The 17,468-nt window shown below is 38.7% G+C and overlaps 2 protein-coding genes and 1 long non-coding RNA gene across 6 annotated transcripts in view; 2 read left to right on the top strand and 1 right to left on the bottom strand.

The window, feature by feature from the left end:
- Nucleotides 1–6,143, top strand: part of LOC109916359 (sodium- and chloride-dependent GABA transporter 1-like) — a 70,901-nt gene extending 64,758 nt beyond the window's left edge. Inside the window, exons 12-13 of the mRNA XM_020516073.2 lie at nt 1,584–1,754; nt 3,367–6,143. Coding sequence (XP_020371662.1) covers nt 1,584–1,754; nt 3,367–3,513 — 318 coding nt within the window. The 3' untranslated portion in view covers nt 3,514–6,143. The remainder of the gene's footprint in view (nt 1–1,583; nt 1,755–3,366) is intronic.
- LOC125485926 overlaps nt 1–15,443 on the bottom strand; it is a 60,539-nt gene extending 45,096 nt beyond the window's left edge. The window contains exons 1-2 of one of the 2 annotated variants that reach the window (XR_007264631.1): nt 14,817–15,443; nt 12,783–12,845 (exon numbers count right to left, since the gene is read on the bottom strand). This is a non-coding gene — a long non-coding RNA (uncharacterized LOC125485926). Of the gene's footprint in view, nt 1–12,782; nt 12,846–13,356; nt 14,372–14,816 lie in introns of those variants that run through there. The other variant, XR_007264630.1, reaches the window with a different exon arrangement.
- A 47-nt stretch (nt 15,444–15,490) lies between these two features.
- The window catches only part of LOC109923426 (acyl-CoA dehydrogenase family member 10), a 52,193-nt gene continuing 50,215 nt past the window's right edge, over nt 15,491–17,468 (top strand). For 2 of the 3 annotated variants that reach the window (XM_048611202.1, XM_048611204.1), the window contains exon 1: nt 15,491–15,728. The gene's annotated coding sequence lies outside the window, so the exon portion shown is untranslated. Of the gene's footprint in view, nt 15,738–17,468 lie in introns of all 3 variants that reach the window. The other variant, XM_048611203.1, reaches the window with a different exon arrangement.

The raw sequence follows: 17,468 nt of genomic DNA, 5'->3' as shown, positions 1-17,468 counted from the left end.
AGGTTGTAAAGAAGGCATATGGTGTGTTGGCTTTCATTGGTAGGGAAATTGAGTTTAAGAGCCATGAGGTCATGCTGCAGCTCTATAAAACTCACACTTGGAATATTGTGTTCAGTTCTGGTCACCTCATTATAAGAAATATGTGGAAGCTTTAGAGAGGGTGCAGAGGAGATTTACCAGGATGCTGCCTGGACTGGAGGGCAGGTCTTATGAGGAAAGGTTGAGGGAGCTAGGGATTTTCTCATTGGAGCGAAGAAGGATGAGAGGTGACTTGATAGAGGTATACAAGATGATGAGAGGCATAGATAGAGTGGATAGTCAGAGACTTTTTCCTCAGGGCGGAAATGACTGTTACGAGGGGGCATAATTTTAAGGTGATTGGAGGAAGGTATGGGGAGATGTCAGAGGTAGATTGTTTACACAGACAGTGGTGGGCGTGTGGAATGCGCTGCTGGCAGTAGTGGAGTCAGATAATTTAGAGACTTTTAAGCGACTCTTGGATAGGCACATGGAGAATAGTAAAATGTGGGATATGCAGTGTAGATTGATCTTAGTAGGATAATAGGTTGGCACAACATCATGGGACGAAGGGCCTGTACTGTGCTGACCTGTTCTATGTTCTGTGTTCATATTCTTTCATGTCTGGCACACTGAAAAATGTTTGTGACAAATTATTTTTTTTTAAGAAAAGTGTTTTTAAAAATCAAAAATCTCAGGAGTTAAGTCAAAACAATCAAGATTTCCTCTTTAGACCTCAGAATAGCATCTCAAGAAAGAAGGCTATTATTCGGTATTGCAGTCTCCAATGAGGGAGTGCCACAAAACCCCAAAATATTACAGACTCTGAAAATCTGAAAGAAGAGAAAAATCAAACAATAGAATCATTCTTTCAGCAGGTCAACAGCAGCTAAAGGGAGAAAAGTGATACATTAACATTTTAGAACATTCCTTTCATCAGAACCCTGAGTGCCTGTTTGTGAAAGGCTAATCATGCTACAGAGCAGCAAACCAGCGAGAAATACAGTTTTTAAGGGGAACAGGTGGATCAAACACATTGAAAGCCCAAGACTGGAAGCAGGTAACAAAGGAATATAGAGAATGAAAGGTCAGACAAGATTGCCAAAACAGAAAACACCAATTAGTGTGTGAATAGGTTTTATTTCTTTTGAAGGTTGTGGGACTAGACCCCATAGATCTGGAATGTCCCAGCTTGCATCACATCTGAGCTTAGTTGACAAGTGAAGTGATGGTGATACTGTCATAACTGGACCATGTTCTGCCAAGGGGAACACACTTGGAAATCAGAAGACTTTTTTTGGTGGGTGGGGGTGTTGGGGTGCGAAAGAATAACTTGTGGTGAAGAATGATCACCTAGACAAGTTGGCAGAGAGTGATCAGCAACTATAGAACTATACTCTCTAAGCATCTTACTGCTGTTGATGGTGGGGAGTGGAAACGTGACAAAATGTTTCATCTGATCCATTCATCCTAAAATTAGATTGGGATATTCACAAACTTAGAATTTTTCTTCAATATTCCAGAGAGAGTTGGCCACTAATGTCCTAGATGTTGATTTCCTGCAGGTTATCCTTGTGTCCAGCATAATTCGCTACAGCCCTGCCCGATATGGTAAAGCGTACACCTATCCTCCATGGGCAGAGGGTATCGGCTGGATTGTCTCTGTCTGTTCAATCATCTGGATCCCAATTGGAGCTGCACACACATTGTATACTAGCAAAGGCTCATTTATTCAGGTGAGAGCAAAGAAAGGGAGAGTGGAGAAGTGATTTCATTGTGCTGCATGTATAACTATTGCTGTAAAGCATTGCACTTGCTGCCATATTGCATAGTAATGAGCCATTGCTGTTGCACTGGTAAAAATATTGCAACATTATTATGTCATTCACCTTCCCCTACACACCAAGGTAACAGCATAGTCAAACTAAACTTGTGTAAACGCATTTTCTTTCCATAGTAGCCCCACTTGAAAGCACTGATTAGTTCACACAAGCAATGACAATCAGTGAAAATAGCTACTCATGTGGAAGCAAATGATTGTCAGCAGATTGTCTTCTGTTCAATTTAAGTATATTCATTATAAAGACTTTTGAGTCTCCTTGGATAATGAACAGAAGTGGGAAATTTATATAAAACTTTTAAAAATAGATTTGCAACCATTTCTCCTCTACGTGCAGAAGCAATTTTCATGCTTGTATGCTCTGACTAGTCACCGTGCTTGATGTTATCTTGGCTTTCTTCCCATAGCTACTCCCAGACATGGCAAGTTTTGCCAGCAATTTTTGTTTTTGTTTCATACTTATGAATCTGTGGTGAGAATTCCACACAAGATACTGTTTGCCAGTTATGGAATGCATGGTTTTTCCCTTTGATCTACTCGCCACTCAACCCAAATTTGGAGTTTATATTCAATTTGGCAAGTGCCAAGATTGCTTCAAGTGTGCACTGGGCATTGCTAGAGTTAAAACAACTAAAGTTTCTTCTGCAGTTCACAGAATGGACTTTACTATTAAGAGTGGATATTTGTGGAGGCAAAGAATGCAACTTGCATTCCTATAACTATTGTGGAGATGCTGATGTTTTTGGGAAAAAGGAAAATATGCTAGAAACTAAATTAAGAACTAGCTTCTCACTTGTATGAGCAGAGAATAGAGTTGTGAACAATATAATCATTTATTGTGATCAGGAATTTTGTGACAACTCAGTATTCAATTCCAGGCTGGGAGCATTGCCTATTCTTTCACAGGCTACTGGTACTTGTGAAATAATGTCCACAATCAGCTCCTAAAGGAATGAAGGATAGCACGGTTGCTCAGTGGTTAGCATTGCTGCTTCACAGCACCAGGGACCTAGGTTCGATTCCAACCTTGGGTAACTGTCTATGTGGAGCTTGCATGTTCTCCCCATGTTTGCGTGGATTTCTGCTGGGTGCTGTGGTTTCCTCCCACTGTCCAAAGATCGATTAGCTCGATTGGCCATGCTAAATTTCCCATAGTGTTCAGGGATGTGTAGGTTAGATGCATCAGCCACAAGAAATGGCAGGTTACAGGGACAGGGTAGAGGGACGGGTCTAGGTTCCATACCGTGGGGATTCTGTGATTCCTATGAAAAAAATTGAGTATTGGAAAGCATGTCTGAATTTATTGTGGAGACAAATGGTGAAAGCCAGGCAGAATGATGTAAAAGACTAACCGTTACCTTGAATATAAATTTATATAGAGTCCTCCTTTTGAGGTTGCAGCAAGACATTGGGCCTATGTTATGAAAACTCACGGTCATAAAGTTTATGAACTTTGAACAGATCATGTTAAATGTAAATAAAACAGATTTTCTTCCCTTGTCTTTCAGCGCCTTCATTCTTCAGTATCTCCAGTTGCTGATGTAATTCCAACCGAAAACTGGGAACAAATGGTCAAATTAACATCCGGTATATACAGCCCTTCATGTTCTGCCATGCATGACAGCAATGACCTCACTGAAGAAACTGGCATATAATTTTATTAAAAACTTACAAAAAGAGGTGTTGGAGAAAATTAGTTTCACTGAAATATTCCTTGCTTACACTGGCGTGACTTTAAAACAAAAAAAAGGACACATTCTGGTGCTATGGTGACAGACTTTAACCTTTAACTTTGTCTTGGAATTGTGTGGAATATAATTATATTCAATCCCTGCATGAAAAGATTCCCAGGGAAGTTATTGGCAGTGAGCATGATAGTTCATTAGTGCTGTATGGTACATTAACTACACAGTTCATATCCCACCTGAAAAAGCTTCATCTAATTATTGTGTCCCTCAAACCTGCAGAGATATATCTTCGCAGACTACCACCAGGCCAATTTGATTTCTGTATGCCAATTGTTTTAACTAACAAAATCAAAGATCAATCTCATTTAAAATGAAAAATTACAATTAGGATTTTTAAAAAAAATCTCAAAGTCATTGTTATTTCTAGTGTGACCAAAAAAGGTGAGAGATCATAAAAACTTATCTTCCTTCACCAAAAATGTCTAAACAAATTTCACATCATTCCGTTTTACTAAAGCTCTAGTAAAGCCACAAGGAAATGCAGTTTGTCCCTCATTGTCAACTCCTTGTTGACTCAGCATTGTTAGTAGCTGGTATCTCTCCTGATGTTCTAGTTGATGACAAATATGCCCAGATAATCAATTTTGCCTAGAGCTACAGTTGGCTTTGCTCCTGGGTTTGTGAAGGGAATCAGCCAGTGTTCCCTCTGCTGATCATTATCCTGAGACTGCCCTGTTGCAGGTGCTAATATATGGATGATGGACATAGGCAGGTAAGGCTGTTCTACAGTCCACTCCTAATACACTTCAAATGTGTTATCAGCCAATGTCTGGCATCCAATGAATTTAATTTCAGGAGAGGAGGGAATGATAACACAAAAAAAAAAGGGTATCTTAAATCTGGGAGTCCGACAAAACAGTTAACACTGACCTTCAGCCTGTCTAACAACTTAAAAGATCTGTTGTGCAGTGCTTTAAATTAATTTCTGTTAGAAAGTAAACTTGAATGTATTCTTTAAAAAGTTAGATCCAGAATCTACCTGTATCGTCTTTTGTAACTATGTAAGCATGCAATACAATTTTTAGTTTTCAATCCAGTGCAATGAATATTCATTGTTTTAATCCAAGATCTAGGACAGCCATTTGCAGTTTAAAATTAACAGAAATGCTGCGAGTCGGGACACAGGTTTGCTGAGTTCCCAATTAGGCACTGTATTTTGACTGTGAAGTGCTTTAAGACATTGGGTAGTTGTGAAAAATACTATACAAATGCAAGGCTGTCTTTCTACTGTGTAACTGAGTGGAGGTGAAGGTACGTTGATCTCAGGAATGATAAAGCCACTTAGGCTGATGGGTGATTTTGGATTTGCTGAAGAATTGCCTTCAAATCGCACAACTCTTAATGGCTTTCCAGGAGCAGTTTTGTGGAAGAGAAAACAATGGTCTCACAGCCATGTTGTGGCCCAAGGAGAACCAGGAGATTTTTACTTGATACAGGGAGAAATTTGAGGGTGTTTATCTTCAACTAGGATCAGCAAAAAGGAATGAGACTTCATTTCAATTTGAAACTGCCTCCCAGATTGTAATCAATTCACCTGTGTCAAATAGAATCATATTGGGCTTTTCTATGAGTTTGTTTCTTTCTTGATAATTTCAAATTTGCCTCTAAATTCAAGATTATTAGTTTTTAAAATTTTTTTTTAAAAGAAAACCTGTAAACCTGTTATTATTAAAACTATATCATTTGAGCTGCTGCCTGGCATGTATCAGGAAATTTTGGTTAGAATCACATGGGAATGCAAGTTTTTTTATTTGTCTGTATTTTTGGGAGGGAGGGAAATAACTTTGATAATAGTAGTACTTTATCATGTCATTTCTGTGTTTTTAAACCTGAGCTGCATTTACATTGTTTCATTACATTCCTGAATACAACTTATTCTGTAATGAAGTGTTATGCGTTTACAGTCACAGTTTGTGACACCAGGATGATTATTTATAAATACAATGAATTACCAGTATACATTAACTTATATAATGTTCAATTTACAGTTTGTGGTTAGGTGGCTATCAATAGCTGCCTAATGTCAACCTTACTTCAGGGAGATGTAGATCTAATTCCTGCTGGAGACAAAGCCAGTGAAACTTTCACTTTTTCAAAATGTAAAAAAAAAATCCACCCTTTATCCACTAGACTACTAAACCTCAAATATTGTCACACCCTTCAAACCCCCTGCTAGTACCATTAACTTCTGAGGCAGATGAACATGTGGGGATAAGGTGACACCGAGTAAGTTCCTCAGGTACAAGAGGAACTGAGACATTTCTCTCCAGCTCCACAAAGATGTTTGAGGATTTTGACAAGAGCTTTCTACATCTGTCCAGCTTTAGTTTTTCACTTAAGGTAATGCAGTAATTAGTACTAGACGTTGGGGCAAAAAGTCATCTCTATTATGTGCATCTTATTGGGTCGTCTTCTGACCTTTATTGAACTAGTGTTTGTAAATGTAAATTTCATGGTTTCAACTTTTGGAAAGTGTACTTATTTTGCAAAATATTTCAAGAATTGCCTTTAAAATAAACTAACAAATGAAGTAAAAATCTATGATCTTTTAGTCTTGTCTGCATTCAGCATTTAGGATTATGGCCTGAAATGTGTTATCAGATTAATATATACAAAGCATATTACAAATCACACAATACCTTTAAATCTGATTACAACAGCTGCAGTGGATTTGCTTTGATTATGAATGTCAAGCATCAGAACATCATTAACTCTAGCCAAGTCACTGAGATCTCACCAGTATCATTCTTTAATTGCCGCTGCCACCTAGACTGTTAAAGTAACATTCATTCAACAAATTTGCGATCACCATTGATTTTTTTGGAACTATTCTGGACAAGTACTTCAAATGGCACAAAGATGCAAGAATACTGGAAAGTCTATAATTGTAAGAAGCTACTTCTAAGCCAAAAGGCCCAGGTTACCACCTGTTCCAGAGGCACATAATAACATCTGAACAGGTTGATTAGAAGATAAATATATAATTGAGACCTGGACAAATCCAATAATTAAATGCAGTTTTAAACCTGATGATGGGTACAAACACACACACACACACAGAATTCATTTCAACGATAATGAATCATGGACCTTTACAGCAGAAAAGCTGGCTGTTCAGTCAATGAGGTCTATGTCGAGGTTTTCCTTTATATGTATACAGTCCAAGTCCTTAAAACAATAATTATTTACTGGTTCCAGGTTTTTTTTGCTCTTTTAAACATTTCTTACATAATCTTTTATTCACCTCCACTCTCAAGGATTTTGCTCAGTTATTTTCCTAGAAACCATGGATACGGTTTCTCACTATCCAGATACAATTAAAAAGAAAGTTTGTTTCTCCTGACTTATGATCTATTGGGAAAAGCTATTTGGATTATTCTAATCATTTTCTTAAATCTGTTTTGCATGAACTCGATTACCCCTTTGCCCCAAAAGGGATTTGCTTTTGGAGGAATTTCCAAGTTCTACACCAAAACAGCTTTTGACACAGAATTACAAATTCAAATTTAATTCAGCCTCACATTTCCAGTATTTAGGCCTGTCCACTGATCGCTTTTCTACAGATGGTGTCTCGTTGTTCCCAGCAATACAAGAATTAACTGCCATATTCTCAAGGAGTATTTTATCTGAATTACTTATTTTTGCATTAATAAATTCAAACTACAGGACAACCTAGAGTTGATTTCTGTTGTCTTCAAGCCAATCTCCAATCACACATTTACTCAAAAGAAAACAGGGGGACTATGAATACAAGAGGGTGGCACAGTGGCTCAGTGATCAGCACCACGGCACCAGCGACCCATGTTCAATTCCACCCTTGGGTGATTGTATGAAGTTTGCACATTCTCCCTGTATCTGTGTGGGTTTCTGCTGGGTTTTCAGGTTTCCTTCCACAAGCTAGGTGGATCGGCCATGCTAAATTACCTGTAGTGTTCAGGGATGTCTATGTTAGTGCCTTAGCCATGGGAAATTCAGGGTTACAGGGGTAGGGTAGGGGATTGGGGATGGTCTAGGTGGGATGGTTTTCAGAGGGTTGGTATGGACTTGTTGGGCTGAATGGCCTGTTTCCACACTGTAGGGAATCTAGTCTAAAACAGACATTTGACTTAATATTTGGCACTTCATATCTAAGGCAAACTGCCTTATTCTAAGAAATTGCACCTCACTTCAGAATGAAAAGAAAAAGAAGTTATTCTAAAATGAATCTTATTTATTCAACCATTTCCACATTCTTCCTCTCTGCCTTTACACATTCAGTTACATCTAGTCTATTCAGTTTCCCACTTGGAGTACTATTTTTCAATTGTTGTTTCCTGGGGTCTTAATTCCTGTTGCTTAAAATGAGGTTCTTCATTTTTTTTCCCCCACTCTATTAAGTTGGATTATTTTTAAAGAATGAAAATAGCTGACAGTGGATGTGATGGAATATCAATTCAAATCTAAAAATTTTCTTCACACAAATAGTATACAAGATTGGGTTGAACTACAATAAGGTGAAGGGTCAGGTGTACAAGACACCATTTTGCTCAGGTAAACAATTTAAAGAACTTTTACCAGTGAGAGGAAGTCATTACTGATGGATGACATGCATTCCATAGTGCATTCTCAAGATGCTTACACTTCCTGCTTTGACTAGCCACATAAGGACACAATTTCTTCTAGGCATTAGGTGTATGCTGTAACCGTCATGGCTAATTGCCCTGATTATCCACTGTCACTGCTTCAAACTCTTTGCTTCTCTGAACTAAACAGCTTTGGCTTTCTCCACCTTACTTGCAGGGAAGTGTGCCCAATACTTCCTCATTGAACTGTCACTCTCTGTCCTCCTGAGGTGGAAAAGAGAGAGGTAATCCAGGTTGAACTCGAGAAGAGACATGTTAAAGTATTTTCTAAATGCTACGAAGATAGAAACTGTGTAAAAAGGTGAAGTGAAATTTTAGGATCCAAAAATGCAGAAATTACTAAAAGCTTGTGGGTACATTGAAAAGAAAATTAAAAAGGCTAATGGGATGAAGTGGGGTTTGAATACAATGCAAATAATTTAACTGGTAGTTATGCAAATCTCTGCTTAGAGTCCATTTGAATACTGCATTCAGTTCTGTGCATGTCAGAAAAAAATACATTTCTCTTGGAGGTTGTATAGTGTGGATTCAGCAGAATGATATGGGATAAAATAGTTGAAATATAAAAGGACTGTAAATTAGGCTTGTGTTCCTTGGTTTGTGGAAGATTAAAAGAGGAATTAATGGATCTGAGGTTTCTAATAGGATTAAAAGGAATTGAGGGTAGACAGAAAGTATTTTCTCTGGTGAAAAAGTCCAGACTATTTTTTGTTATTCACTCATGGAATGTGGACATCAATGGTTTGGCCAACATTTTTGTCCATCCCTCATTGATATGGGAGCATAATTTTAAAATTGAGCAATACCTTCCAGGGGACATCAGGAAAACATTTACTTTTTGGCACCCTTCTTGTGAGTATTTGAACATGCCTCTTGTTGATTAGTGATAACGTAACACACCATATGCAAGCTATGGTTTGTGCATTGAGATCAGACTCTAATTTCCCCTCTGATGTTTTTTCATTATAATTCAATATTATTTTGGTTTTGCTGACTGATGTTTTACATTGGTTGGCCCTGCTCGTATTGAAATAGTTTTAGTCCCTTATCTAAGGAAAGGTATTGGAGGCAGTCCAGAGAAACTTTCTCCGGGTTGAGGGATTTTCTTATGAGGAGAGTTTGAGGCTTGCATACATTTGAGTTTAGAATAATGAGAGGAGAGGTTATTGAAACATTTATGATTCTAAGGGGAGTAGATGCAGAGAGATTGATTTTCCTTTTGGGAGTCTTTGACCACTTGGGCATAAATAAGCAACCCCTTACTGTGAATTTAAGACAAGGATGAAAAGCATTTCCTCTCAGAGATTATTAAACCTGTGTGTTTCTTTACTACAGAAGGATATAGAGGCTGAGATAGACAGCTTTTTAAGTGGTAAGAGAACAGAGAGAAGTTAATGGGAATAGGCAGGAAAGTAGAATTGAGGGTTATCAGATCAACGTGATCTCATTTGAATGGTGGAGCAGATTTGATAGGCCAAATGCCCTATGCCTGCTCTTACATCTTATGGAATATAAGAAAACACCTTTTACCCAAGATATCTGAAGACCATTGACACCCAAAGAGTATGTGTGTGTCACCTAGTTTTCCTTAAGTGCAGAAGGGTATAAAGTAGAAGTAAAATTATTAGTTTTCTATGAAAGGAAAATCCATAATTCATCATGTGTCTGAAATTGACAGTCAGATTAAAATACAAAAAGGCACACACCTTAAAGATTGGTCAAAATAGTATTGTAGACATTTAAACAGTTCTAAGTAATTAACTGGCAAAACGCAGTACAAGCTTTGATAGGTGTACCACTTAAGTTTAATAATGTAGTTAGAATGACATCAGAACCTAGTTTTGTTGCACAGGGAATTGCAAGAAGTGAGCAACCTGTAGCTTTAGTTGCCAGCAGTATATAGCAACAAATTACACACATGTAGCATGGTTAGTGTAGAAAACGAAAAAATGTCTTTAAATACTTTAGTAGCACAAGACAAAAATGGTATTGGAAATTGTTGTGGGTAAATCAGAAGCTACCTTTAATTTGGCTGCTTATTAAGAAATCTGAGACAAAGACGTAGTACTGAAACAGTGCTTACCTGATACAGACAGGCTGCAAAGCGAGGTAGAGTAGAATTGTTGGCAACTACGCATCCCTCCCCAATGAGCTCAAATGTATTCTATGCTTGTTTTGAATGGCAGGTCAGTAAAGTGATATCACCTGCCCTGACAACCTCAGAATCACCGCTGCAGAAGTTAGATTGGCCTTCTTCAGTGACCCCGCTGAAAGCGACTCACCTGGATGGAGTTCCCAGCCATGCACTCACATCCTGTGTGGACCAACTGGCGGGCATATTCACAGACATCTTTCTCCTCTCCCTACTCTGATCAGAGAGTCCCACCTGCCTCAAAAAAGGTCACCATCATCCCAGTACCGAAGGAGAGAAAAAAAAAGGCAGCGTGTCTTAATGACTACCACCCAGTGGCTCAGACATTCATCATTGTGAAATGCTTTGATGGGTTAGTAATGACACACCTGTGATCCACTATAATTTGCCTACAGTTGCAATCAGTTGATAGCAGATGCCAACTACTTGGCCCTACACTCAACCTGAAAATTCTGGATAACAAGGACATCTACATCTTATTTATTGACTTTAGCTCTACTTTCAACACCATAATTCCAACAAAACTCATCTCCAAACTCCAAGACCTAGGACTCTGTTCCTCCCTCTGCAACTGGATCCTCAACTTCCTGATCCACAAACCACAAATCAGTAAGCATAGGTGACAACTCTTCCTCCACCATAATCCTCAACATCAATGCTCTGTAAGGCTGCGCACACAGCCCCTTACTATGCTCCTTACAGACTCACGACTGTGTGGCTAAATTCTGCTCTAACTCCATTTAGAAGTTTGCTGACAGCACCACCGTAGTGGATTGGATCTTAAACAACGGCCAGACAGAGTACAGGAAAGAGAGACAGAGGGCTTAGTTGCATGGTGTATAGAGAACAAGCTCTCCTTCAAGGTCAGCAAAACAAAGGAGCTGGTCATCAACTTAAGGAAAAAGCGGAGTGCAGGGCACACCACTGTCCGTATCTGTGGTGCTGAAGTGAGATAGTCAACAACTTCAAGTTCCCAGGAGTAAATGTCACCAACAATTTGTCCCAGTCCTTCCATGTCAACACTATGGTCAAGAAAGCACACCAGCACCTCTACTTCCTCAGAAGGCTAAAAAAAGAAATTTGGCATGTCCACAATGACCCTTACCAATTTTTATAGATGCACCATAAAAAGTATCCTATTGGATGCAACACGGCTTGGTATGGCAACTGCTCTGCCCAAAGCCCACAAGAAATTAAGGAGTTGTGAATGCAACTAAGCTCATCACGCAAATCAGTCTTTCACACATACTTCCTGCTGCCTCAGGAAAGCAGCCAACATAATCAAAGACCCCTCCCATCCCAGTTGTACTCTCTTCCATCGGGTAGAAGATACATGTTTGAAACATGCACCAGATTCAAGAACAACTCCTTCCCTGCTGTTATCAGGCGTTTGAAAGAACTCTCATAGATTAGAGTTGATCTTTCTCTGTAGGTGTTAACACTATATTCTGCATTCTGTTCTATCACCCCGATGTACTTATGTAAAGTATGATTTGCCTGTATAGCACAGTGAAAAGTATTGTTTTGCATACCTCAGTACGTGATAACAATAAATCAAATCAAATTGAATGTAGCAACCAAAAGAAGAGTCCTCAAGTAAGCAAGTTAAGCCTCACAACCCAACACAGCTATTACCCAAGTAATGGTGGAATTTAGCCACAATTCCACCAATAGCTCCTGTCTCTGGAAGTGTCCAGGGTTCGATCCTTGTGCAGCTATTGAATTGTTCTGATGTTGGATTTCATAGATCTTTCATAGAATTATACAATTTTCTCTTTTTCAAGTTTGTGGCAGGACATTATTGATGACCTTTTAGATTCTCTCATCCCAAGCACGGATTACTCTTCTGGAGACCTCAAGTCTGCAGCTTGTCTTCTTATCAGAAGTAGCTCCCTTGTTCCTTGTTACATTGAGTTTTAGCTGTCTGTATGAAACAGCCTGTTCTCCAATTATCCATTTACTTCAAGGCGTTCCTGCCACAGGCAGTCTTAATTGCCCATTTGTAATGAGGCAGCACATTATCAAGCACTGTTACCTCCTCTGTCCTAGGAAACAGCTTCTTTGTGTTGTTTTAACTCCTTCTTCCTAGGGATGGGAAATTAGCAAGTTGGTTTTAATTTCTTTATAAGAGTTTCTCCTTGTCCCTTTCATCTCAGGGAACAGTTTACTCCAGAAAGAGTTATTGCTGATAACTTCTTGGATTGAAAGAATTAAAGTTCTGAAGTTTACATTGTCACAAAATGTAACAGGTTGGTCAAATAGTTGAGTTCTAAAGACTGATATATATTCATATTCTATACTCTTTTATTGTTCATCTTAAATATTAATAGCAATGTTAGCTCCCATTGTTGGGTAGAAACAGGATAGAGTTACAATTCCAATTGAGTCAGAGATTTACCTACTTCTTTCATCATCCAATTTGACCATCTTCAATTCAAAAGTTCAACAGTGATAAAGGAATTCACCTAAAACGTATAGATAAAGCTTTAGTCTGTTTCTTTTTGTAAGCAAGAAATCAGAGCATCCAATAGAAGGTATATACACATATTTTCATAACTAAAATACAACAATCAAACAAATCAAGAGTAAAAATGCTTATTCCAACTCATAGCATTGTCTATAACAGCGCTGTAAAGTGTGCACACAAAAGCAACAGTAAATTTATAGTCAATTAATGATTATAGCAATTATGGCCACAATTGTGCATAGGGGATGACAGAAATAGAACAGGTGCTTAATGAAGTGAGCAGGCAGTGTTCACACCACACACATGATAGTTTAGCAGGAATCCCAGTTAGGAGGACCATGGAATGTTTCTCCACAGACCTTGATATAGGGGATCTTATTCTGACGTATGCAGCACAAGCTGTGATAAGCAAATATATTAGGAAATTGACAGCACTGTAGGATTACTGTTACTTTATTCCCCCACATCACCCAAGAAGCGCATACAACAGCATATTGAAGAATACTTACAATTCAAGGTAAGAAGAAAACAATGCCCTTGTACAGCCTATAAAATCATGGACTATCTTTTTGCATATGGCCTGCAATTGAGACTTTTAAGGTCACCTGTGATTGCTTCACAGAGATGACTAGCTTCAATCTGTAGTGACCAATGACATGCTCAAGATTGCTTAAACCAGGATTTGTAACCCACAATTTGGACAACGAGTACCAGGATACTATGATTATAAATGTCTTCAACAGTGTTGTGCAAGTGCCTGATTAATGCAATTGTCCTTGAAAGGCCTTAAATTGCTCATAGACTCCACATGCTCAAAAAGGAAGAAAAGAGAGTTATTTCACCCATTTTGTGAGTGGTCATATTCATTTATCATTTCAATTACACATTCATGATTTTGCACAAGGAGGGAAGGCAATGCTGGTTGTGCTTGGCAGAGTCCGGCAAGACAAGTAAAGACTGACAGCCTAGTAATTAAAGCCACCCCACTCTAATCTTGCCTTAAACCTTTATGTTCCTCATTTCCCAGCATTCCTTATTAAGCCCAACAGTATTGAGATTCCAGATGTTCCCACACATCTTTATCTACCAACATTGTTTCAAGCCCTAGTCTGAATTATGGAAATGACCCTCCTGCTCTTAACTTTTCTACATCATGGCTAATTAAAAAAAAGTATGCCTTCCTGACCACCTAATCTACTGCTCCATCTACAATTTGTCTTCAATGCATGGTATGCTCTTCCAAAATATATTCCCCCGACACAACTCTAAACTAAATTCCATTTATTACTTTACTCCCTTCTGACCTGTCCATTAGTATATTTATGGAAGCCTATAGGTGTTTTTTCCTGTATTAATCAATCACATGACCAACATTTGCATATCTGCAAAACTTCATCACCTTCCCTACATTCAGGAATATAGGAAGAGGAGGGGGCCATTCAGCCCTTCAAGCCTGTTCTACCATTTAATAAGATCATGATTGATCTGTGGCCTAATTTCATATACTTACCCATATCCCTTAATACCTTTAGTTAAAACTTTTTTTTGCAGATTTAAAGTTAACAACCAACCTAGCTTCAACTGCCATTTGTGGAAGAAGAGTTCCAAACCTCCGCCATCCTTTGTGTACAAAATGAAATCATTGATTATATACCATAAAAGGCATAGCATCTAGTATCGTGAAAGGCAGTGGAAATAGCCTCCCAGTTACAAAAAAAAAAGTCTGACAAACATTAACTTTTGCTTTCTGTCACCGGGCCAATGTTGAATGAAAATTGCTGCTTGCCCTTGGATCCCATAGTTTCTTACTTTCCAGACGTGTCTCCTATGAAGGACTTAATACAAGCATTGTTAAAATCCATGTCAATTAGATCCCATTGACTTTCTCTGTTACTTTCTGAAAGCGTTAATTTTGATTAGTCATACATAGCCTTCCCTTAACATCTATGCTAACTCGATAAATCCATACCTTTCTATAAATGATGATTTATAATATCCCTCCGAATTTTGTGCAGTAGTTTTGCAACAACAAAGTTAGGTTGATTGATTTGCAATTACTCAGTCTATCCTTTGCTCCCTTTTAAAAATGTACAGTAGAATGTTCCAGTAGTGGTCTCAGAAAAGTGTTAGAGTTGGGAATATGCACAAACCGCTTTTTCTGAATGGCTGCAATTGCAATTGAAATTGAAATTCGAGATGACGAAAACCATTGACGAGACCCCAGCAGTACTGATGCACTCGAAAGCAGTCTACAATGTAATGGAGAGTGGGATGAGAATTCTATGAAGTGACCCAGCCTGTGTCCCTGGAATGGGATTTCAATCAACATCTTTATGATAAAGCCCCACGTTCTGACCCGACTTGTAAGTTTCCTTTTCCATTCTTAGCGGTTTCATAAACAGTGTTCGTATTTAATATAGATTCACTCTTTCATTCTGTTCTGTTCAACTCTTTCCATTCTTGAGAGGGTCTATATCCTGTTCAAATGTCAAGTTCTGCCCAAACGATAGGCCTTCCTTTCCCAAGATGGCAGAGGAACGGTTTGGAGAAGCGGCAACACCTAAGTCGCTGTGTGATGACATCGCGGGTTTTGTGGTGTTGCTGTCGCAGAGTGATGATGTAAGCGAGCCGTTGGCGTGCTCGTCGCGGAGTGATGATATTGGCTGAGTTGTTCTCGGGGGCAAAGGTGACAAGGTCCAACTTGAACAGAATTGCGGAATTAAATAATGAAGGAATCTGATATAAAGTGCTGCAGCGTATCTGGTTGACCTTAAAGGAACAGAAGTTACAGTTGGAGATGTAAAAAAGTTCCCAATCCTTGTCTAGTGACAAGTAGCACTGACAACTAAATTCTCAACGTGAGATCTGACGTTGGAAAAACGTGAGAAAGGTTTCAGTTGATTTTTAAAAAATGCTGTTGCATTTTTTTTTAATAACAAGGCAAATGGAAATAAGTGAACCTAATACAATATATTAACTGTTTTGGATAAAAGCAAGTGGTGTGTATATGGTTGCTGGAAAAAGTGTTTGGGTAGCAATTTAGGGCGTGGGTAAAGGAATGATCAATAAATTGTTAAGATAAAAATGAATATAAAGTTTGTAAGCTAGTGTAAAACTGAAAGATGAGATTGGAAAAGCTTATTTAGGTCCAGGAAAGGAAAAAAATTAGCAACGATTATGTGGACACATTACAGGTGGAGGCAGGCGAATTTATAGTGGACAACACACAAAATAAACAAATACAATGTCTTCACAGAGGAAGATATTAGCAAACCAAAGGACTTGTGAAAATGAAGAATTGGAAAAAAAATTGATAAAGAGGTAGTACTCAGAGAAAATACTTGAAGGATCAAGTGAGCTACATCCTGGAGTATTGAACTAGGTGGCCATAGAGATAGTGTATGCTTTGGTGGTTTCCTTTTAAAATTATTTAGATTCTGGAAAAGTTTCTGCAGATGTAAAAGTAGCAGGTGTATCTAATTATTTAGGAAGGGAGTAAGAGAGAAAATGGAGAACTACTAATCTGTTAGTTTCAAGTCAGTTGTAAGAAAAGCATTAGCATGTGTTATAAAGGATCTTATAAATAGATACTTAGCAAATAATGATATGATTGGGTATAGACAACATAGATTTATGAAAGGGAAATCATGTCTAACAAACCTGTTGAAGTTTTTGAGATTGTTAATTGTAGCAGAAATAAAGGAGAACCAGTGGCTGTGTGTATTTGTATTTTCAGAAGGCTTTCGATAAAATCCATAACAGGAGGTCTGTATCCAAAATTATAGAGCACGTGGGATTGAGGTAATATTCTTCATAGAATCCCTACGGTGTGGAAGTGAGCCAAGTAGCCCATCAAGTCCACACTGACTCTCCAAAGAGCATCCCGCTCACACCCACCCCCTACCCCATTCCTGTAACCCTGCATTTCCCATAGCTAATCCACCTAGCCTGCACAAACCTGGACACTATGGGCAATTTAGTGTGGCCAATCCACCTAACATGCACAGTGTTGGACTATAGGAGTAAACTGGAGCACCAGAGGAAACCCATGCAGACACAGGGAAAATGTGCAAATTCCACACAAACAGTCACCCAAGGGTGGAATCGAACCCAGCCCTGGTGCTGTGAGGCAGCAGTGCTAACCGCTCGTCGCCCTGTTCTCAGTTCTCAATCCTCATTCATCAATTCTCAATCCATAGAACAGATAGAAAACAGACAGGAGGAATAAATGGTTCATTGTCGGGCTGCCAGGCTATTTCTGTTGGGTACCACAAGGATCAGTGGGGTCAAAGCTGTTCACAATCGATATATAAGATTTGGTTATGGGGACCAAACGTAATATTTCCAACTTTGACAGAAACTAGTTAGGAGTATGAATTGTAAGGAGGATAGGAGGAGGCGTTGAGGGATTTGGACAGGCTCTGTGATTGGGCAAGATCATAGCATAGAAACATAGAATTTAGGAGCAGGAGGAGGCCATTTGGCTCTTTGAGCCTGCTCCACCATTTTTCACGATCATGGTTGATCATTCAACTCAATAGCCTAATCCTGCTTTCTCTCCATAACCTTTGATCCAGTTCGCCCCAAGTGCTATATCTAGTCGCCTCTTTAATACATTCAA

This window comes from Rhincodon typus, chromosome 24, assembly GCF_021869965.1.
Source record: "Rhincodon typus isolate 14 chromosome 24, sRhiTyp1.1, whole genome shotgun sequence".
NCBI lineage: Eukaryota > Metazoa > Chordata > Chondrichthyes > Orectolobiformes > Rhincodontidae > Rhincodon > Rhincodon typus.
Note: the sequence above shows the minus strand (reverse complement) of the source record. Positions and strands in the feature narration are given on the sequence as shown.